This window comes from Sceloporus occidentalis, unplaced genomic scaffold, assembly GCF_023333645.1.
Source record: "Sceloporus occidentalis isolate IW3139 unplaced genomic scaffold, rSceOcc1.0.p SCAF_5, whole genome shotgun sequence".
Lineage (NCBI taxonomy): Eukaryota > Metazoa > Chordata > Lepidosauria > Squamata > Phrynosomatidae > Sceloporus > Sceloporus occidentalis.
The window spans coordinates 41,753,046-41,776,672 of NW_028316985.1; the positions used below are offsets into that span (position 1 = coordinate 41,753,046).

At 37.7% G+C, this 23,627-nt stretch overlaps 1 protein-coding gene across 9 annotated transcripts in view; it reads left to right on the forward strand.

Annotated features, from left to right (window-relative positions):
- Positions 1–23,627, forward strand: part of ANKS1B (ankyrin repeat and sterile alpha motif domain containing 1B) — a 499,785-nt gene that overhangs the window by 101,608 nt on the left and 374,550 nt on the right. For all 9 annotated transcript variants that reach the window (XM_089523880.1, XM_089523881.1, XM_089523882.1 and 6 more), the window contains exon 9: positions 9,506–9,646. In XM_089523880.1, coding sequence (XP_089380006.1) covers positions 9,506–9,646 — 141 coding nt within the window. The remainder of the gene's footprint in view (positions 1–9,505; positions 9,647–23,627) is intronic.

The window sequence follows — 23,627 nt, forward strand, 5'->3', positions numbered from 1 at the left end:
CAAATGGGTGGTCTGTAACCTGCCACTGTTTCTTAAATTAGGATCTTGTAAGAGCCTTAAAATAGCACTGGAATAGGAATCATTTGGCAAGATGTTGGTCCTGAACACCCAACAACCCTAGTGATCAGACCAACATCTGGAGACCTGCATGATTCTCGCCATCACTGTTACAGGTCATGCTGATTTGCGTGCAAACTTTGTGGCATGGAAATGTAAATAATAGGTTCAAAAACATATAAAATATAATGCAGAAACTTCTGTATATTGCAGAATGTGTGTGTGTTACAGAGCCTAAAGTCAGCTTAGTTCCAGGTTAAACACCAATACATGTATAAACAAAAATATGAGAATATAAACAATTTCTCTTGACTTATAATTAACTCATAGCAATTGCAGTGTATAGAGCAATGGCTGATGCAATAAGCTGAATGATATAATCTGAAGGAAGTTAAGTATACCTGGTGTATTTATGTCATCTCCAAGAATCTGACAGTGTTTATAGAATTGGAATATAATAAGTGTCTCTGTTTTGATTGTCCACTGATCAAGCTAGGAAAGATATAAAACAGTGATGGCAAACCTATGGCATGAGAGACAGAGGTGGCCCTCAGAGCCCTCTCTGTGGGCACACATGCTGTCACCCTAGCACAGAGTTTGCCAGAGTTTCTTACTAGAAAGCCAGAGGGACGTGGCACTTTGCAATAAATAAGTGGGGTTTGGGCACTCAGTCTGTAAAAGGTTCACCATCACTGATATAAAACAAGCTAAGAGGAGATATTGACCAGACTGCCTCCACTGTATGAAGAATGTTGTTGCTAACAGCTGTAATGTTTAGGTGATAACTACCCAGACATGCTGATGGAGATAGACCATGCTATGAAAAGAGAGTATCTCTGCTCTCAGATATGCCATGCTAAATAGATAAAGACATAAAGAGACCTCAACAGAGACAGATTAGCTGACAAATGGCAAAGGACCCTTAATGTCTTATCTAAAGAGATGGGGTGGGGAACCATCCCAATTTCACTGCACTTGTGCAATTACTAATTAACCTAAAGGTTGTATTTTTGACAGGCTTGAGTAAGATTTCTCAAAGCAACTGCTGTTTTCTTTTTTTAAATAGTTTTATAGCAGGACAGAAGTCCATGTAGCTCCTGGTCAGATTCTGAGGTGATGTTAGTTCCACCAGGCTGGCAACTTCTGTTCTCTCCATAACCCCACAGAGTGATAACTTTAAACTGGATACCAGCCTATGGTTCTAATTTCTCCAATTACAGTAATCCTTTTTCAAAAAATATTTTTATTAAAGGTTTTCCCATACATCAAAAGAAAAAAATACAAACAAGAAAAGAAAAAGAGTAAACAGAAGAAAAAGAAAATAAAAAAGAAAAGAAAAATTTAGATTTACTTTCAATTTTCTTAGTGATGGTTATATGTGGTATGTAAAGTCTTCTCCAGGTGAAACAATATCATGCCCACAACAGACAGAACATGTAATAAATACATTATCTCATGCACATAGCACACAAACCCGTATTTTCTGGTATATAAGACAACTTGGGTGTATAAGACAACCCCCAACTTTTCCAGTTAAAATATAGAGTTTGGGATATACTCGCTGTATAAGACTACCCCTCTTCCAACGCACACCAAAAAAAAACTAAAAAAAACCCCCATCAGATTTGATTTTAATATGGTAATTTTAATACAAATGCTTATGACATGCAGGTACTTAGCAGGAAAACATGTCTGCTTGGATTGGTCAGCTCTCCCTGCCTGCCCAGCCCTCTCTGTCTCCAAGACTATCAGAGCGGTAGCGCAAACACGGCTCTTTTTTTCATACCCCGGGCATCCCGGATGCCTGCAGCTTGCTCCACCCTTGTTATGGCCAGCCAAGAGCAGGTCTCAGAGGATGAGGAGGAGGATGTGGCTCCTCCAGTGCAAGGGGAAATTGAGGCTACACCAGGTGCTAATCCTGCTCTGCCAGATCCCAGCCCTGATCTCCCAGCCCAGAGAAGGAGGTTCAGCCAGGTCCTAGTGCTGGTGGTATTCCTCTTGTGGTACAGCAGCCTAGTGGTGACTCTGGGGAGGAACCATGCCTGCAGGTTCCTTCCTTTAGACAACGCAGGGCTGAGAGTGCTTGCGTGCATAGATCCAGGAGGATTGTGGAGAGGCAATTAGCAAATCATCCTCAGCAGGCATGGGGGAGAGCGTCTCCTACTTAATGAGCAGGGAGACGCCAACTCGGTGCTGGAGTTTATTGCAGTATCCTTCTGGGTGATTACTGTCAGCAATGGCTCCTTGCTTCCTTGAACCCTTGTTTGCCTTGGACCCTTGACTTCAGAACGGACTGGACTTTTGATACCTTCTGGCTGCCCTGATCTTGGACTGAACTGACTTCTGTGGACTCTGGAATCCTGACCCTGGTTTTGTTGTTGGTGTGCTTCTTGTGGACTAACCGAAAGGTCTGTAGCCTGCCTGTTAGCTCCTTTCTTGCTACAACACCCTTCTCAGCGTTGGTTTGGACTTGTGCTGGCCATAGTCCAGGACAACCCTTCACTTACACCTTCCCAGTGAGGTGCCCCCTCATCTCATCATCGGGACCGCATTAGTCACTTCTTACCACGAATCCTGGTGAGTGGATTTTCTTCTACCGTACTTGTACAGTGCCGCCTTTTCTGCTTTCATGCGGTTGCCGCATATGGCGGGGATGCGGCCACGGCCATTTTTGAGCTCTCCCTACCATATGTGGCAACCGCAGATTCTCCAGTCCGGCTCGGACGTTTCAGCACCTGCCCTATAAGATGACATCCACAATATAAGATGACCCTCGACTTTTGAGAAGATTTTCCTGGGTTAAAAAGTAGTCTTATACGCCAGAAAATACAGTATTTCATGTTGATGCTGGATACTTTATTTACTTCCCAATCTGCATCAGCTCTCTGAGTAGAGAGACCCCACTTCTCTTTTCTGCTCTTTTTTTAATGATATCTGAAATCCCATTTTCTTATCCAGTATGATTCTCCAGAATTGCCTTTCTCTCTCCTGTATTAAATCTCCTGAATTCAGTAGATTCCTGGCAGTCACACAGTTCCTCTATGTTCTCTGAGGCTGAAGGGATAGATAGGGACATCTTTTTTCATCTCCATAGCTTTCCTTCCAACTTGGGTCCCATTGTTTCCTTTGGCATCCTTCTCTACCGATAAGCTTCGATTTCTCCAGAAATTCCACTCCAGCTTTTATTTGTCACCAACCCTTTGATTTCTCTCACTTCCTTAAAAAATTCTCCCCAGGTTGCCTGGATTTCTGGGCTTTCAAAACCTTCTTCCAGGCATCCCTAATTTTCATTAAACCTTGACATCATTACTGTTCAGACAATTCTTTTGTATAGTCCAGAAGCTGAGTTTGTTTATGTTCATGTCAATATGGTAGAAATGTCGAATGGTAGCAGTGCTTATCTGCTTCTCACACTCTTCAAATGTAAACAAATTGCTTCTCATCCTTGCTACCAATATTCTTATTTTTCTTGTCTTTTATTTATAATTTAATTCCTTTTATTCTTCAGTTTCTCTCAGTTAAGGCCTTCCAATTTATGCCTCTTTGCCAGTCCAAACTAAATTTGGCCAGCAATCACCATGTAAGGAATCCATTCCTGCAGCAGCTATCTATTGGAACTCCATTCAGTCTACTATTCCAACATGGAAATCCTCAGATTATTCAGTTGTAGGCCAAAGTGCATGTGGTTTCCCTTAAAGACAAGATTTGTCTTTTTTTAAAAAAAAGCCAGGACAGGTCTAATCATCCAGGTGGGAACATTGGCATGGGTAGTGCATGGCTTTAAGTCTGCTCTCCAGGGTTAAGATCCCTCTGTTCCTTTCACCAGTGTTCTAATCTAGATCTGGTACCATAAGTTGGTTATGTTTGGAAGATGAGGTGAGTGGAAATGTTATTTAAAGGCCTTTACTGTATATGTAATTTGACCCTTAAATCTTAACTACACAGTACATGAAATATGCAGCATGCAATTTGAAGTCAGTCTGTTCTATTTTCTTGACACTAATAGAGTTCTTTTCTTTTTTTAAAGTTCATATTTGTGGGGGGGGGTTGTGCACACACACATGCATGCATGTGAATTCTGAAATGAAAACTTACTGGAGAGGAGCTTTACATCTTCCCCACCCAACATGTGATGGTGCTAAACTAGATCAGGATTGTACATGCTTACTTGTGAATTAAAAAATAGTGATGTAAAACTATGTGCTATCTTAATTTAACATAGCATATTTTTGCTTACTAGGTACTTAACATAGTCTGCCCTTCAAATTCAAACTTTGATTATAGCTTAACGACAGACCCCTAACTCTTTCTATCACACAGATGACTAATGTGAAAGCTGGAGTTGATGACATATTTGCTCTAGGGTTCAGTTCTTCAATCTGTTCTTCACTAGACTTAGTGCTTTAAATGTGATTCTAGCTTTCCTATTCTAAGGACCACAAATAACAGCTCTTTGTGTCCTCATTAGGGAGTATGCTTAACTGTATACAGTGCAAGTTATTTTAGAGTAAACTACCAAGAGGGTCCTAAATCAGAACAGAAATGCATGAGTTTGGACTGCATTATATTTTGCATTTCTACTGTGGTGAGAATGTTGCTGGTGTTTGTTAGATGAAAATCACCTATGCAGGCTAGTGTGATTTTTAAAGTCATCAAAAAGGGGCCATACTTAATGGATTGTGAATGACATGGATGGAATTAAGATGCATGTTTTTAAAAATGCATTAATAAATACTGAGCAACATCAGGATCACAAATGGTCAAGAGACAGAAAAGTTAACCTTTCCTCACCAGTCTTGATAAAAATCCTTATGCTCCAGTATTCTTCCATATGTTTTCACATAAATCCAGGAACAGTTTGGAGGGGTGCAAGGAGGGAATTAAAATGTATCCTCCATTCCATGAAAATAAATAAAAATACAAAATCTTCAAAACAGCGATAACTTTATTGGCCAGCAAAATGCAGAAAATACGTCATGCAAGCTTTCAAAGCTTCCTTGGCTTCTTCATCAGGAAAAGATATTTAAAAATCACCCAGGAGAATAAGGGTGATGATGTTAAAGTCACATACCTATATTTTGTCTCAAGTACTAGTCTTTTGTCAGTTAAGATGATATTGAGGGATATCAAATGTAGGTCTGTGACTCTAACATCATCACCTTTCTTCTCCTATATGATTTTTAATATCTTTGCCTGATGAAGAAGCCAGTAAAGCTTCAAAAACTTGCATGATGTATTTTCTGCTTAGTAGTTGGCCAATAAAGTTATTGATTTTTTGTTTATTTTTATATTTTGCTGCATGGCCAATGTAGCTACCCCTGAATATGCCTCAATTCTGTGGGTTCCGTGGACCACCACCACTATCACCACTATCACATTAATTGCCTTCATAGATTATAACCACATTTAGCTTTACCAAATGCAGTAAAGCTTTCTCATCATGCTTGCAGGCATTATTCTGATTCCTCAATGTGTCATGCTTGACCAATGCATGCTTAATATGTATAAATTAACTTTTCCTAGTGAACTTCAGTATGCCAACTATAGATAAATCTACACATCGAATCTGTCTTAATTTTTAAAAGCAGAGTGACACCTGCAGTTATAAGGTTGGCTATATAAAATATGAAAGACAGTTTAAAACTGCCTGCAATGGAATTAGATGGAATATGATTTTTTTTAAAAAAAAATGCAGAAAATGAAATTTGTTCTGTCAAATTCATTCAAAAGGAGAAGCTTTAGACTTGCATCCTATACCCACTCCCCTAGGAATAAGCCCCACTAAAGTTGGTGGGGTTTACTTTTGAGAATATGACACTGTTAGTGACTTGTCATGTAACAAAATATGTGAGGTAATATGACATAGGTTTGTATCATATTTATTATGTCAGATGTGTCAGTGGTGTGTATGTGCATAGTGATTGGCAAGAATGGAATAATTGACAACAAATGCATATGTGCATATGGATATCAATTGGCTGTGATAATAAAAGGGGATGGTATGATTTTGAATAGTGTGGTATAAGATGAAAAGGGCAGATACGTACAGGTAATTGGAATGGGCACTGAGGAAAAGGAAGCTGTGAGAAGGATTGTGGTTATGGATTTAGGAAAAATCTTATCTGGGATTGATGATATGATAGCATATCGATCTGTAGTAGAATACTGATGACCAGCTATAACCTCTAGCCCAATGTTTATGTGCTAAAGGCTGCTGAAGAGTCAGATATAGTTCTATAACATCCCGAGACTTTAGATAATAAAATATTCTTGTCTCCTTTCATAAAACTTGTGTATTCTTGTTTGGTCACTTCAGTAAGAGTATTAGTAGAGGCTAATAGTCAAATATACCACTGTTTTATGCTTGTGACACTGAGAACTGAATCTATGGAAAGATGCTGTTGGCAGCATAATTCAAACAGCAGAGAGTATGTAGATATTTGCTTTTGCTTTCATTGACTGAATTACTGGAAAAAAAATTGTGGGAGTAACCCTGAAATGTTTGTTAGCATGCAGCAAACTAGGCTGGCATGTGGGAAATGCCTTTTCAGTTTTCTGTGGAGTTTTGAAGTTTAGGGTTTCATGAGACTTCATTATTGTCTGAATACATAGCAGTGGAAGCTAAGGAGAGATGGGTTTTATCATATATATACACGGTATATAGGTATTTCAAAATATATGTTTGAAAGTACCACTTATTTTTGAATATTAAACACAGGAGAAGATATGAAATAAGTATTGAATGTTGGATGTTGATTCAGCAGGGAGACAGCCCTAAGATCTAAGGAAAAACATACTGTGGTAGGAGAGAAAAATAATATACCCACCACTTTGATTTATATTAAGCTACTACTTTGTCTTCATTCTGCACACTGTTCAAAATGTCTTCTAAGATTATATTTTTTAAAAGAATGTATCTTGCTAGAAAAATGTAGATAGATTTACTCTCTATCATACATCTATAGACAGGAAGGATTTATAATCTGGATATGCTGCTTTATAATTCTATGAACAATGTATTATATCCTTTAAACTCCAGGCCCTGCAAAGATCACCCTGTCATTCTAGTAATTTGTGCAAGATTGCTGGTTTCTATGGCAACATATAATATAGTACCACTTCACTGTCAAAATAATTTAATCTAGTAACACATTAAATGTTTCTAAAATGAATTTATGAACACACAGCAGATAAGCAAGCATTTTAAAATGTAGAATTATACCAGTGAGTCACACATTGAAGCATGTCAAACTTATTTAGGTGAGAACTGAACTGTAGATTTAATCTTTGTCAGTGGTCCGATATTACACACATACACTTACACACCATTTGGATACTATCTGGTAATATTTGTTATTGCTGTTGTCAAATCAGCTTCATCTCATAGCAACCTTGTGAATAAGAATATCTCCATGTTTTCCTATCCTCAGTCTCTCTTCTCAGGTCCTGCAGGTTCAGACCCATGGCCTCCCTTATTGAGTCCATCCATCTGGCTTGGGGGTGCAGTAGTTAAATGCCCAGACTGCAGCCACTCACTCATAAACTGCAAGGTTGCAAGTTCAATCCCAGCCAAGGGCTCAAGCTCGACTCAGGCTTGCATCCTTCCAAGGTCACTAAAATGAGTACCCAGCTTATTGGGGGCAGTTAGCTCACACATTGTAACTGCTTAGGGAGTGCTTAAGTGCACATAAACAGTATAGAAATGTACTTGCAATTGCTATTTCTACTGCCCTCTACCTTCCCCAGCATCATTGAAGTTTGTCATATTGGCTTTGCTCCTGTGATAGTCGCAGGATATATCTTTAAGAAAGTGGATCTTATTGCATTTCCTTGTTGCCAGGGAGTATGCAGCCTGTTTGCAACCCGGACTTCCCCGGGCTCCTCCCGCATCTTTTCAAGAATGGGATTTTCCCATTTTTGAAAATATGTTGCAGAAAACCAGGTTGCAAACAGGCTGCATACTCTCCAGCGATGGGGAAATGTGATAATATCCACCTTCTTAAAGTTATATCCTGCGTCTATTGCAGGAACAAAGCCAATGCGATAAACTCCATTGTCTTTTTAAATGAGTTGCACCTTCTTATGATGTGGCCAAAGTATGACAGCCTCAAATCAGTCATCTTGGCTTCCAGGGAGAGTTCAGGTTGGATCTGTTCTAGGACCCATTTGTTTGTCTTTTGGGTTGCCCATGGTATCTTAGCACTCTTCTCAAGCACCACATCTCAAATGGGTTGATTATCTTCCTGTCCTCCTGCTTTTTTCCACTGTCTTCCTCTCAGGGGGAATACAGTGGCTTGGACAACTCTGACTTTAGTGTTCAACTATATGTCTTTACCTTTTAAGATTTTGTCTAGTTCCTTAATAGCGACCCTTCTGGTAATATATAGGTATTTAAAATATGACTCTGTAGTTGAGTATTGTTTAGTTAGTACAGTGGGCCCCTGGTATTAGCTGAGGTTTGGTTCGAGGACACCCTGTGGATATAAAAATCCATGGGTGCTCAAATCCCCATAAATACAATGGCATAGTAAATTGGTGTCCCTTATATAAAATGCCAAAAATCAAGGTTTACTTTTTGAAATTTATATATTTTTAAAAATATTTTTAAGCTGTATGTAGATGTATGGATACAAAATCGGTAGATATGGAGGCTGAGTGTATAGCCTTTATTTATGTGTTGAAGGGAATATAATTTAAATAACATCTAGTAAAGGTGAAATAATAAAATAATTTTTATTTCGTTCTTATAAATTGTTAACCTATTCTTTGGTTACCACCACAAGGAATATATAGTAAAGCCAGATATTATACACTGGTAGTATTTGTGTAAGCTTTAGGGCACTTTTATTGGTATTTTCCTCCTCCTGCCTGGCAACGGGCTCATTTTATCATCCAACTCTACACTGGCAAATTTTCACTTTCCCATCTTGGCTGCTTAGCTCCATATCATATGGTATAAAAATGTTTCACCATTTCTTATCTAGCAGTTATGGAAAAGACTATGCTATTTATAAAACCAAAATAATTCTAATACATTTTAAAATAATATTTGTTATTTGTTGCGTGCCTTCAAGTCATTTCTGTTTTTTGCTAACCCTATTACAGGATTTTCATGGCAGAATTTGCTCAGAGGGGGTTTGCTGTTGCCTTCCTTTGAGGGTGAGAGCATGTGACATGCCCAAGGTCACCAAGAGGGTGACTGAGCAGGGATTCTAACCTTGGTCTCCTATTGCTCGATTCCAACACTCAAACCACTAGACCATGCTGCCTCTCATGTTATATGGATTTACCAGATTGTTTTACATGGGAGTAAATTCAACTGCACTCTGTTTGAACACATTTTTAAAAAAATCTTATGTATGTAATAAGTAAAAGAAAAAACAATATGCACTTCTGTTAATGAATTGCACAGTTGATTTTTGGAAATTTTATTCTTTTCTGTCATCAGAGGCCATCTTCAACAAATGTGTCACCAACCGAAGAAGAAGAAGAAGATGGAGGGGAAAATAGTTGTGGACCTACAGGCTTGTGGGAAGCACTGACACCCTGTAATGGATGCAGGAATCTTGGATTTTCCAGTCTTACACAGGTAATTTATGCCATTTTTTTTCAGTTGTCAGTAATATATTGTATAACATTGGACCTTTTACTCCAGTTTTCATTCTTTTTTCATTTCTGTTTCTTTTCATTCCTTCAAAAATAAATTACTATATTAGAATTCATTCAGTCTTACAGTGCAATTTCTATATGTTTTATATTCTTTATTCAGAACGTAGTCTCAACTATGCATTGTAGGACTTAACTCCTACAAGAGGGTGCATTGGCTTGATAACCTAATATCTCGTCCTCCACTACTGAAAATGTTTTTTTCTTTTATCTTGTATTCTTTGAAATTGTCTGGAGACTTATTCAATAAAGATGTATTGATATTGATAACCTAATATCAAGTTACTGAAAATTATTCCAATAACATCACATTATTGAATGATAGAATCATATTGAATAAAATTATTCTGGAAATTGGAGAAAATGTCTGCAAATTATCTTCTTTGTCTCTGAAAGATTAAATGATACAGCTCTGCATGCATTAATAAGCAAATCCAGTAACTGGTACCCTCTGGAAGCCTGGTTACTTTCCATTTCTTGATCTGTTTATTCTATATGTATGGGGAGAGTGATCATGTCTTGGAAAGAGTCAACAGACAACTGTGATTTTAAATTGTGAAAATGGTTTGTAATGTTTTGAGCTGTTTTACAACTCTTTGTAAAGAGAATGGGTTCTCTTACTTCACCTTTACTTACTTTATGATACAATGGGTCCTTGGTATCTGCTGGGGTCTGGTTCCAGGACCCCAAATGGATGCCAGAATCTGTGGATGCTTAAGTGCCATTATATATAATGGTGTGGTGAAATGGTGTCCCATGTATTAAATAGCAAAATCAAGGCTTGCTTTTTGGAATTTATATCTTTTTGGAATATATTCAAGCCATGGATGGTTGAATCCATGGATAAAGAATCAATGGATATGCTATTCACATGGATTGATTGGACCAGTTCCCTTGTTTTTTGGATGATTATCTTACACAGTTATGATAGGAAAGCCAGAAAGCCACTTGCTTGTTTGTATGGAAAATCAATATTCTTGAAGTATCTCCAATTGCTTTAATTTTCAGTCAAATTTCAGAGTGCTGATTAGGAACTATAATGTGTATATCCTGGGTATGCAAGAGAGAGCTTTCTTGATGGCTGCTCTCGGGTTTTACTGAGGTCGGCTAGGCTGGGTTCCCTGATGTTGATGTTCTGCTGACAGGCAAGACCTTTTTATTCAAGTGAGCCTTGACCTGACCTTGGCTGATAAAAGAACATTTTTTTTAAATGGATAGGTGCTGTATTTTAATTTTACTGCTGTTTTTAAAATGGCATTGCAAAATTGTACGGCTTTATTCATTCTATGTAGTATTCTATTTTATTGTAAGCTTCCTCCAATCTCATTTGTGGTAGAAAGGTTGGATACAAATAAAATAAATAAACTTAATAGTGTATCTGTTCCTCTTCTACTACTGTGTATCCTTATGTTTTTCTAATGTGCCACTATATGTACTTACTAGACATTTCATATAATCGTAGAGCTGGAAGAAACCACAAGGGCCATCCAGTTCTTAGCCATCCGTTCTGCTTTGCATTTTCATCTTTATATGACACTGTATTTTTTTCAGTGCTTCATCCCAAATTGTGTGTATTTTTGCCCTGCTTATACATAATGCATTATATTTTATTATTTCCTTAATATTCTCCCTTTTTTAAAACTTTGCTACAGAAAGCTGATGTATCAGAAGAACATTTTCACTGGCAGGATTGAGATTTATTAGTTTTCCTCTTACCCTAAAAAAAATCATCTCCTTTTCTCACTGGTAGGAGCATTCTAAATAGAACTGTGCCCAGGAATGCTTCTGGCACTGGAATGATAAGCTGTATCCAAAACCATGTATTTCATCTTGTACGTTCTATGAATGGAGTGCCTTACAACTCTTTGCCAAGAACTGATGGTATACTTCAAGGTCTAACGCTAGTGGAACTGGAACTTTCTTCTGTTCTGCATCCTGCTACTGCTGTCTTGTAGTTCCAAAAATTGCTCCAAACAGCTTCCCAGATACACAGGGCAGGTTTTTTAGGGAACAACAGGGGACTACAGGAGGGAGGAAAGATCACTGATTTTTCCAGAAGAATGGGAATCCAGAAGTAAACCAGTGCATGCTGGTCATTATCTCATGTATTTGATATACTACCGAAACAGTCTGGCTTGAATAATTTATTGTTGTTATTGTTAACTACCCTCGAGTCATGATGACCCCAACTCATGGTGACCCTGTGGATGAAACATCTCCACCACTCCCTGTCCTGCACTGCTCTGCTTAGGTCCTGCATACACAGGCCTATGACTTCCCTGATTGAGTCCAACCATTTGGTGTGTGATCTTTCTCTCTTTCTACTACATCTATCTTTTCTAGCATTATTGCATTTACAATGAGTCAAGCCTTCTCACACTGTGACCAACGTATGACAACCTCAGTTTGATCATCTTGGCTTCCAAAGAGATTTCAGTTTTCATCTCTTTGAGGACCCATTTGTTTGTCTTTTTGGCTGTCCATCCTCAGCACTCTTCTTCAGCATTATGATGAGTTAATTTCCTTCTTATGTGCTTTCTTCAGTGTCCAGCTGTCATATCTGTAATGGGGAATACTATGGCTTGGACTATTCTAACTTTAGTGCTCATCTCCTTTTCTCTTGTATATCTTGAAACTTTAGAATCTTTTCTAGTTCTTTCATAGTTGCACTTCCCATTCCTAATCTTCTTCTGATTTCTTGACTGCAGTCACCTTTTTGATCTCAATATTTGAGCCAAGGTGTTGGAACTCTTTCTCTCTGTTCATTATTTTTTGTTTTCTTTATATTCAGTAGTAAGCCTGCCTTTGCATTTTCTTCCTTGACCTTCCTTAATAGTTGCTCTATGTCTCTGATGTTTTCTGCTAGTAACATTGTAGTAATATAGTAATAAAATTTATTTGGTTTTTGACCAGTATAAGTAACATGGTATTTTTTGTATACCTTAGATTTTTTGATATCCCTTTCTCCTATTTTCACTCCTCCTTCCTCTGTATCCAATCTGTTTCTCGTTATATACACACACCCACACACACACACACACAGAGAATATAAGTTGAACAGATAGGGTGAAAGGATACGGTCTTGCCTGACCCTTTGCCAACTGAGAACCAGTCTGATTCTCCATGTTCTGTGATAACAGTAGCCTCTTTTCCTAAGTATAGATTCTACATCAGTATTACCAGATATGGAGGCTTCCCATGTCTTTAAGGGCCCTGAATAGCCTTTCATGATCTATGCAGTCAAAGGCTTTGCTCTATGAAACACATGCTGGGTTTTTTTTAAACTTCTCGGTGTGCTCCATAAGCCATCATATTTTGGGGTTGTGGTCCCTCATGCCTTTTCCTTTCCTGGACTCTGCTTGCACCTCTGGGATTTCGCTTTCCAGGCATAGGGAGACTGTGTTGCAGAATTTTGAGCATAATTTTGTTTGCATGGGAAATTAGTTCTATGGTACTATAGTTGCTGCAATCTTTTGTGTCTCCTTTTTGTGGATGGGGAAGAATATTGATTATTTCCAATTTTTTGGCCACTGTTTTATTTTCCATATTGGTGGACATATGTTGGTTAGCACTAGAATTAATTCTGTCAGTGTGGATTGTAGTAGTTCAATTGCAATATCAGCTGTTCATGGTGATTTATTTCCCCCCATTTCTCTTACTCAGCTTCCCCCTCACTATACTGTACTATATCTATATATCTATATCTATATCCAGATAGATATAGTACACACAAATACATATATGTTTGGGTGTAATATGTGTGTGTGTGTGTGTTAACATATACACACACACTATACTAGGAAGGAGTAGTGAAGAAAATCAAGGAAGAAATTGGAAAGGCAGTTTTAAAGTTGAACATTAAGAAAACAAAAAGAATGACCACAGATTATTTACATAATCTTTAAGGAGATGAGCCAGAGTTGCATAGTAGTTTGAACAGGGGACCAGAGTTCTAATCTTCACTCAGCCATGGAAATCCACTGTGTGAACATGGGCAAGCCACACACTCTCAGTCTCAGAAAACCCCCTAGAGTTCCCATAAATCGGAAAGAACTTAAAGGAACACAACCACAAAGTAGATGACGAAGACACTGAAATAATTCAAAATTTTCTATACCTTGGTTCAGCCAAAAATCAGAATGGAGACTGCAGTTAAGAAATCAGAAGAAGACTAGGACATGGAAAGGCAGCTATGAAGAAAGTAGACAAGCTCCTGAATACCATCAGGCTTCTCCATGCCGTTGTATTTCCAGTTTCTGTGTATGTTTGTGAAAGCTGAACAGGGAAGACAGCTGATAGGAAGAAATTTCTCATTTGAAATGTGGTGCTGAAGAAGAGTTCTACAGATAATGTGGACTGATAAAAAACAAAACAAATAAATGGGTATTAGAGCAACACAAGCCTGAATTCTTTCTAGAAGCCAAGATGAGTAAACCTAGGCAGTTGTACTTTGGCCATGGCCATATCATGAGAAGACATTAGTCATTAGAAAATATAATAATCCTTAATAAGGTAAAAGCCAATAGGAAAAGAGGAAGACTGGATTCCAGATAGATAGACTCAATTAAGGAAGCCACATCCCTGAATCTGCAAGACCTGAGCTGGGCTGTTGATTGTAAGATGACGTGGTGGTCTTTCATTCTTAGGGTCCCCCATAAGTCAAAGTTGACTTGACGGGAGTGAAAAACAGCACACTTGAAAAGTAAACTATTCACAATATCTCTATTCCATTATCCAGTATAACTATTCCATTTTCATGGAATGTAACAGAAGTAGGTCATTAACATTTGCCAAGAGTCTGTCAGACTTCACAGCTTATAATATTTTTACCACTGTGGAATACAGCCAGGGAATTTTATCCTGGCACTTTTTAAAGCTTTTCTGTTTTGCTTGCTTGCTTGCTTGCTTGCATGCATGGTTATTTATTTATTTATTTATTTATTTAAACATCCTGCCTTTTTCTAGCATAGGACTCAAGGCAGCTTACAGCCAAATAATATAATGTAATGGTTAAAAAAATACCTATTTGTACAAACTTTTTTTTAAAAAAATGAAGAACCATTATGTTAAAAACACAAATTTTAAAACAATTTAAAATGCTTTGAATACATCATTTAAAAAAATAAAAGTACAACGCACACCAATAATAATAATAATAATAATAATAATAATAATAATATTTATTTATATCCCTCCTCTTCCGTTTGGGGATCGAGGCGGGTAACAACAGAATTTTAGCTTAAATCTGTGGATGCCAAAACCACTGTATAATGATGGCTGTTCTTCTTTAACTTCTTTTAAAAATTATGCCCCAAATAGAATTTGCATTTCCCCCCTCACCCACACACCAGGATTGACATTTTTATTCAGATGTGAACCGCAACCTCAAGCTTACTTTCTTGGTGGGCTGTAGATCCCCTCGGTATATACATCAAATTGGTTAAATTTCTTTTGCCCCAACATGCATCACTTTACACTTGATTACACACACCATATCCCATGTGCCATGCTGGTGTCCATTCTCTGAGATACTTTTGAAATTCTTAACAATCTTTTTTCTGACCACATCCAATAATTTAGTACCATCAGCAAACCTGGCCACATCTTTACACATCCCTAACTCCATGGTATTTATGAGTACATTGAAAACATCTGTTGATGAATGAGTTCTGTTCCATTTCCCAGCTGATAGTAGAAAAGCAGATGAGCGGAAACTACTACCACATACAACAACCTGAGACTGATGAGCCCTGGAACTAGACTAACAGAATGCTCCTTGCTGAGTCCTGCCGATCACCAGACTAATGCCATTGTAGAGTTGCTACATCCCTCTTTTTTAAAACACTAAGCTTCAGAGTTAGGTTAGATAGGCAAGGAACTGTGATCCTGAGAGTGCAAAGTACAGCAGGCATTTCAAACACCTTTCCATGGCATATGGATGAATTTGGATGGGGGGCCTTGAGTTTAGAGGTACGTGCCTCACAGTATGTGTCAGGACTGTTAAATTCCTAAATAGGCTAAAAACTTTACCAAAAATAAAAGTGCTTAGCTTAATTTCTTTGAAAAGTAACAATCAATAGAAGGAAGCACTAAAATAAATCCCAGCTCTCATTCACTATGCTGATTTCCCCTCAGTCTTCAGCAGGGTATAATCAGTGCCTGCTGGCTCCTTCAGGGTAGAATACATGTTGCTCTTTTCAGTGGCTCAGTAGCAGTTTGAATGTGTGGGTGGTATTTTCTTAAGACTACCAAACTTCCACTTTACGTAGCACTTAGAAATTTCACTTTGAACTCAAGAATTTGCAGCATAAACTTTCTGCTTTACAGTGATATTCTTGTTTGCCAATATAATCGTGGAATTTAATAATTTTAAGGGACTGTACCATGGGATCCATCCCTCTTAAGCAAGCTTGCCAGATTGCAGACAAAAGATATTTTGGAAATAATTGCTCAAGTGGAATCTGATAACTGAGAAAGAGAGTTGGTTTTGTACTTGGCCCTCATACTGATTGGCTCTTGCTTTTGTTCCCTACCAGGAAGAGCAAATGATGCTATTGTTAGAATCAATGGATGGGAAAGTAATTAAGATTTAATGATAAAAACCCCAATGTAGTCTCTAGCAATTTAACAGGGAAATAAGCTAGTGTGGGTTATCCTAAAATGAATGTTCTTTTGTCTGTTATTTCTCTATGACATGGGTAGCCAGCCACCAATTTTCACTTTCTCTTCTTTGTCAATTACACTAATTATCTTGTGCATCCAGACAGCAGTGTTTAAACAACATTATCTTTGACCAACATGAATGTCCATAGATTTTTGCATTTCAACCAAAAACGTACTGTATGTTCCAACCATGTCTCATGAGTCGCTCTCAACATGATTTTAAATGTTTAATAATAATTTTTTGAAAAGAACAAATTCCAACTAGCATGCTAACTAATTGTTGATAATATTAAGCCAGTGTAGAGCCCTATGTTCTCTATTCTGATAATTTCCCATGCAGTACATTTCTAATTGGAGAAAGTGAAAAGGAGGAAAAAATTTTGCTATATGAGGAGTATCGGCTTAACTCAAGGCTGGACAGGAGAAAAATGCTATTTAATCTTCCATTTAATCTTCTGTTACGGTTTTTAAAATATCACCTACCATAGTTATTCTTTGCTGCTGATGAAAGAGGAGTCTTTCTGAGGGGCTGCTCCTATGCTCTAAAATTCTTTTCCAAAGGAGGCAGAGCTTGCTTCTGTCTACAGGTCTTTGGCATTTAAGTTGGCCTGATGTTGTTTTCCTGTTGTTATTGTTGATGTGTTTTAAATTCTGTTTCATTTTCTGTTTTAATTCTATTCATTTTTATCTGATTTCTACAGCTTTTTGATTTCTTGACTACTACCTTTTGCTGGAAAACTATGATTCACTTTTAATAATTAAATGGAGACACATTTGTCATTTGTCAGCATGAAGTCAGACCCTGATCCTTATGCAGGGTTCCAATGAAGGGTTTCCATCTAGGAAAAAAATTGTCTTTTTTTTTTTTTTTGCTTAATGTGGACCTCCATTATGGAGGCATACTTCATTCTATTCAAGTAAATTTAAAAAAAAACTTGACCAAGATCCTGACCAGAAGATGTATGTGTCTCGTGCAACTGTGTCTCCATGGCTATGTCTCCTAATGCTACTACCCACAAAATCAATATTGTAAGTTGTGCAGTCACCCCAATACGGTCACACCTGGGTTGTTGGATAACAGGAGATCAGTGGTAATATGCCCAGCTATTTTCCTTTAGGTGGATGCACCACAAGGACATCCTCTGCAAGGATGTCTCAAAGAAGCCCCTGCATGTTCCTGTTGTAGGATGTCCAGCTACAAGGAAATAAGCTACACAATTTACAAGGGGTACTGGCGGCGGGGGAGGGGGAGCAGGCAGGGTTTGTCATTGTATAGGTGAAAGAGAATTATGATCTACACAATGCTTAAAAAAACAAAGGGAGTTGCAATGACACTACTAATGAGATGCCAGGCCCTGTTTGTCAACTTTGTCTGTATAAAAATCCAACGATGCCAGAAGGGTAGTTTAACTATTTTGGGAGCATTTCAGTCATGCCTGTTGAGAGAAAAGAGATCAAAACATTGAGTTGTCACATTTCCTCTAGTAGGAAAGGCGTGTCCTCCCCTTTAGCATCATTAATATAACTCACTCAAAAGATGGAAACAAGTGAAAATTGCATCTGTACTAAGGCAGTTGCAAACTTGTGTGAAGGGGCTTATCTGATTGATTGGCTGTTCCCTTGAGGTTTATTTCCATACCCTGTCACAAAATATTTTTTGTCAGCTATCTGGAGAAATGTTTATTGGTAGCCTTTCGATACGGCAAATTCTGGTATAGTAATGACACATTACTAGAATAAATAAGTATCAGAGTAAGAAGGAACAATTAAGCATATTTGAACTAGTTATTGACTTAAGGGATGTGTGACTGATGTACAAACTTGATTAGTTTTTTTTATAGCACCTCTAATAATGAAATGGCTTAGTGGTTAAGATGCCAATTCTGACAATTGGAAGATCAGAAGGTTGGCAGTTTGAGGCCCAAATGCTGCATGATGGAGTGAGCTCCTGTCACTAGTCCCAGCTTCTGCCAACCTAGCAGTTCAAAAGCATACAAATGCAAGTATATGAATAGGCACCACTTCTCAATGGGAAGGTAACAGCGTTTGGTGCAGTCATGATGGCCACATGGCCACCCGAGCAGTCCTCAGACAACGCTGGCTCTTTGGCTTAGAAACGGAGATGAGCACCGCCCCCTGCAGTCAGACACGACTAGATATTCATATCAAGGTACTACCTTTACCTTTACCTAATACTTTAACTGAGAATTACCAGTTCATTATTTTCAAAGCTATCTGAGGTCCAAAACACACTGCAGATATAATCCAGTTTGAGACCACTTTAACTGTCCTGGCTCAGTGCTAGGGAATCCTGAGAACTATAGTTTATTGTGGCACCAGAGCTCTCTGACAGAAGCTAAATGTCTCACAAAACTACAGTTCCTAGAATTCCCTGGCACTGAGCCAGGGCAGTTGAAGCGGTCCCAAATTGGGTTATTTCTGCAGTCTGTTTTGGACCTCTGTTACTATTCATTATTTATACTGGTGTAGTAATAGAAATATGTAAATTACATTTTAAAATGCAGAACTCATTTCTTCTACTAATTATATGCAGATATGCAATATAAAACAAAAACACTTAAATATAATTATATGCAGATATGCAATATAAAACAAAAACACTTAAAAGTGACTTAATTTAGAAAAAAATATGGTACATTCCTTACTATAAAAACAATATTGCAATTTTTTTTAAAAAGATTCTTCATTTTAAAGACAAGGGGCAGAGCTAGTACCAAAGGAGGGCAACCATTAGAGGGTAGGGAGTCATACTGGGGTCCCAGGAGACTTTGGAAGGCTACCATCCTGCCTCCTTGGAAAAATAACCCTTCAAATATCATCTGGGGCCATGGGAACATTTTTACAATTTGGGGCCATTATTAATGTTAGTATTAGTATCCTATCTTCCTCCCAAAATTGGGTCTCAGAGCAGCTGACCATTTAAAAGTCTGCTGAAACATGTTGAACTGCATTTCTTTATTCTGGTGTAGGAATCTATCCCCGTTCTTGCCATGTTATTTCTGCCTCTCGTATCAATTTTTTTTTTGTTAAAGAAGTAATGTTCAGCAAAACATTCTATTTCATAATTTAAGCTGTACCTATATTATTGCTCCAATATTTGTCTAGTCTCAACAGAGCTTGAAGCAAATAGGAGAAACTGACTACAGCAGTTGGATCAAATGATAGAGCATGGCCACATCCAGTGCAGCAGAGTTAATGTTCAGATGAGATATGGTGTTAGAATCTCAAACAGAGCTCTATGGTGAAAGTTGGCTAGAGCATTTTCACCCACACAGTGATAAGATATTGGATCAGAAATATTCAGGTGATCTTTTTGGATGTCCTGGTCCAACTGTAACCCCTGCAATGTTGTCTGCGCCTTAAAGAATTATTGCCTGAATCTGTATTTATTGATTCTTACACTCCTCAAACTGGGATGCAATATGGCTCACAATTAGATTTTTTTTTAAAAAAAAGACACAGTCAAGTATTGATTAAGCTATAATACTAAAGCACAGTTAAAGAGGTTATCATATTAGAACAGCACAATTACAAGTGGTTTTAAAAGCACACTAATAAAATTGACAGTGTTCTTTCATTAAAACCTTCTCCTACACAACATTCAGGTCTTTGCCTTCCAGTGTAAAGATATTTGAAATAAAGCTAGACTAGTTCTCATGGAAGGTAATTCCACAGCATTGGTGGACTGGGAGTTGCCACCAACAAAGTCCTGAGGACTGAGAGAAGAGACTCTTCTGAAGATCTTAAATTCCTAAGCTCTAGCAGGTTTCTGTGGAAAAATATGTTCCTTCAGATGGCCCGGAGCCAAACTGTATTTACAACAATTTGATTTGTGGCAGTAATGGACTGATAGTTTCCTGACACTTTCCAAAGGTAACTCCAGGCAGAGCATGCTACAGAAAGCTCAGTTTTACATGTACACATAATAGATTTTGTCATACATCATACACATTTTATACAAATGCACGTTATAATTTATCAGATATAAAGATGTGCAAATGCAGAAGAGCCAGTGTAAGCAAACAGCTTCAAAAAGCACGTCATATGTGTACACACACAAATATCCTTTTCTCTTTTTCCATTGCTCTATTAGAAAGAAAACAAAAATAGCTTCTAATCATCTAACTAGCAGTTATTAACCTGTGCTGCAGTCTAAAAAAGTTTTAAATGTATCTCTAATACAATACATCAAGAAGTCCCTTTCTTTAAAGTATAATTAATAACTGTCATAACCAATTTATATATAATCCAATACATATTCCCTACAGAACATTAATCTAAGATTTCTATAAATTAAATGAAATAGTTCATTTTAAAGTTAATACACCTAAAACCTTTAATTATATATTACTAATAATTTATGATGAACCAGATTTATGATAAACCAAACCTTTGCCTCCTAAGTAAATCTGTTTCTATTAAACTAGATAAATTGCTTACTTAATTTAGCCAATTAGCAACCTTCTGTCCTACCATCAATAATATACCCCCATCCCCCCCCCCCCCCCCCCACTCCTATCTCTATGTATTATAAATCATTCCACTGTTTTTGGAGAAGTCCATAAATTCAATCCACTGAATTTTATGTTCCATTCCTTTGAAAAGGATATTATTAATCCAAACTAAACCCATGAAAATACCTTAAACCATAAAACTACATCCATTTACCTCACTTTAACCCACTTAAGTTTGACTCTTGATTTTTTGCCATAATCGCAGATCTTGAGTGTCATTCAGAACCCACACAAAACCAGAGAAGTAGGGGGCATACATCCATAAAGAAAGTTCCTACCCATTTTACTCCTTACATCTTTCCATTTCCCCATCTCTTTCTGATTAAAATAGAGCCTAATAAACCTCAGACCATTTCACTAAGCCAACAGAAGGCACATTCTTGCAATATACTCCTCATAATATACATTCTCTATCATAGTTTAAACTGTACAAAGGAGAAAAATTGGATCTGAAAATTGTGGTGCACAAATGATTGCACACATAGGATGTCTGCACTTTAATGTGAACATTAAGCTGCCACAATTTTGCCATTCTTCATGACATTTTAAAAATACGTTCAGGGTTTACCACTCACCAGTTATGGTAGGTTTCTCATGACAAATTTCACACTAATTGAACAAATCTTTTTGAATTTATGATGCCAAGAATGTCCATGCTTTATGAAGATAAAATTCTAGAAAAGCCATTCTACTAAACTCTGGCACTCATGTGGGTCTGTAATCCAGCAAGCACCTCTCCTTCAACACACTTACCCTATTTACCACATGCCCAGTGAAATGATAGAACACTCTGTTTCTTCTCCCTTGCACTGGCATCCTGTTAGTGACATATACTTGTCTAAATATATATAATCCGCCCCGCACACTCAGGTCAGCCAGGAAGAATCTGCTGAAGGTCCCAACTGCGCAATATGCGGTGACCTCGCAAAGGGCCTTTTCCATCTCAGCCCCAAAAATGTGGAACAACCTTCCCGACGAGCTCCGTTCCACCACCTTCCTGGACCTTTTCAGAAAGAACCTTAAGACCTTTTTCTTTCACCAAACTTTCCCCCCATGAGATGTGATATTATGCCCTTTCCCCCTATTGTGTAATGATTTTCGCAATGTTTTTGGATCAATTCAACCAAGCTGGCTGTGTAATAGCTTTTAATGTGATATTTTTTACATTGTTTTTATCGATATGTATTTTGTGGAGGCTGATGTTCATTTCCTCCTCCTGCATTGACTAATGCATCCCAAGACCTACCATAGAACTGCTGAAACCACTCATCTATGGCCATTTATTCTTGGAAAGAGAGAGGTGGTGGGAACCACAAAAAATCTGGCTGAGTCCCTGTAGCCAGACACAAAATGATTACTTTGGCCACCGAAACCTCCTTCAGCAGATCACATAATCTCTTCACGTTTGGTTACAATAACATAGCCAGATGCTTTTGCAATTCCTCTCTTATGTGCATGAATGCTCATGCGGGAGTTCAATGGCAATATGGTTGTTCCAGGAGTAGTGAAATAGCACATTGTAGTGTAGTCCTGCATGTGAAACTACTACACTATGCTGAATCATGCAAGATTGCAACCATAGTCTGTCAACTTGCTCATGTTTTTTAACAAACATAGGAGAATAATCAAAATATTCAGATGGCTTGATAGAAAGCCATTTTTAAAGAACGTAAGAGCAGATGTGCACTAGATTCTTTAAACGTCTTTAAATATCTTTAAATATCTTTCTGAAATGTTAGGCTAGCAAACTGAGCTGTAGCATACTACATGTCTCACAATAGGGTTTTTAAAAAAATGTTATTTTAAGATAATCTCATTTTTTTAAAAAAATTATTATTAAAACAATCCAATACAAAAATATGCATACACATTACATATTACATGTTACATACCTTGCATACAAATTATCTCTAAAATTGAAATAAGAGTAAAGAAGTCCTAAAGTGGGCATCTGAATGTTCCCACACTCAGCTTCTCCTTTATCTACTTTTTCCCATCTTCATCTTAACACTCTTTTACTTTCAACCCTTAACCTCTCTATCCTTCTTCTCTATCCTTCTACTTTTATCCTTCCCAAGTCTCTCTTCATTTCCTCATTACCTCACTACTTCCTAGTTCCTTTCTACCCTCTTCACATCTCAAACTCTTGTCTTCCTTCACCCTTCTTACATCGTTCTTTATTACCCTTAGTCCTACCTTCTTTAACCTGCACAGACCCTCCACACATACCAAATAACCAAGATAACCCCAGTTTTGAGGATATTCTATTTGTAGTTTTGTTTTTCTTTTCAACTTTAGCCAGCTATAGAATACCCATTTAAGCCTGGCAGTTATTTAATATTTGATTGTGTTCATAGCAGGAAGTGCAGCTGCACGCAAGAGGAGGACTTAGATTGGGAACTTGCTTAATGCTGCCTACAACCTTATGGGTTACAATTTATACAACACTTTGGACTGGCATGGGCAGGGTTCCAGTTATATTGGAAGCCTGCATACATTAATCCTGAATTACCTTGCTGAAAGAAGATACCATTGTTTTTTGTGTGAAAACTGGCTACTTAGAATCTTGATCAAATTCTGTCTTTAAGTGAAGGGAAAGTATTTATTAAGAAATTGGCATGTGTGACAGAAAAGAATGGAGTCTGCTGGCTGCTGCTATGCCACTAAAACAACGACTAGTAATGTCTAGTAGTTGAGGAATACTGA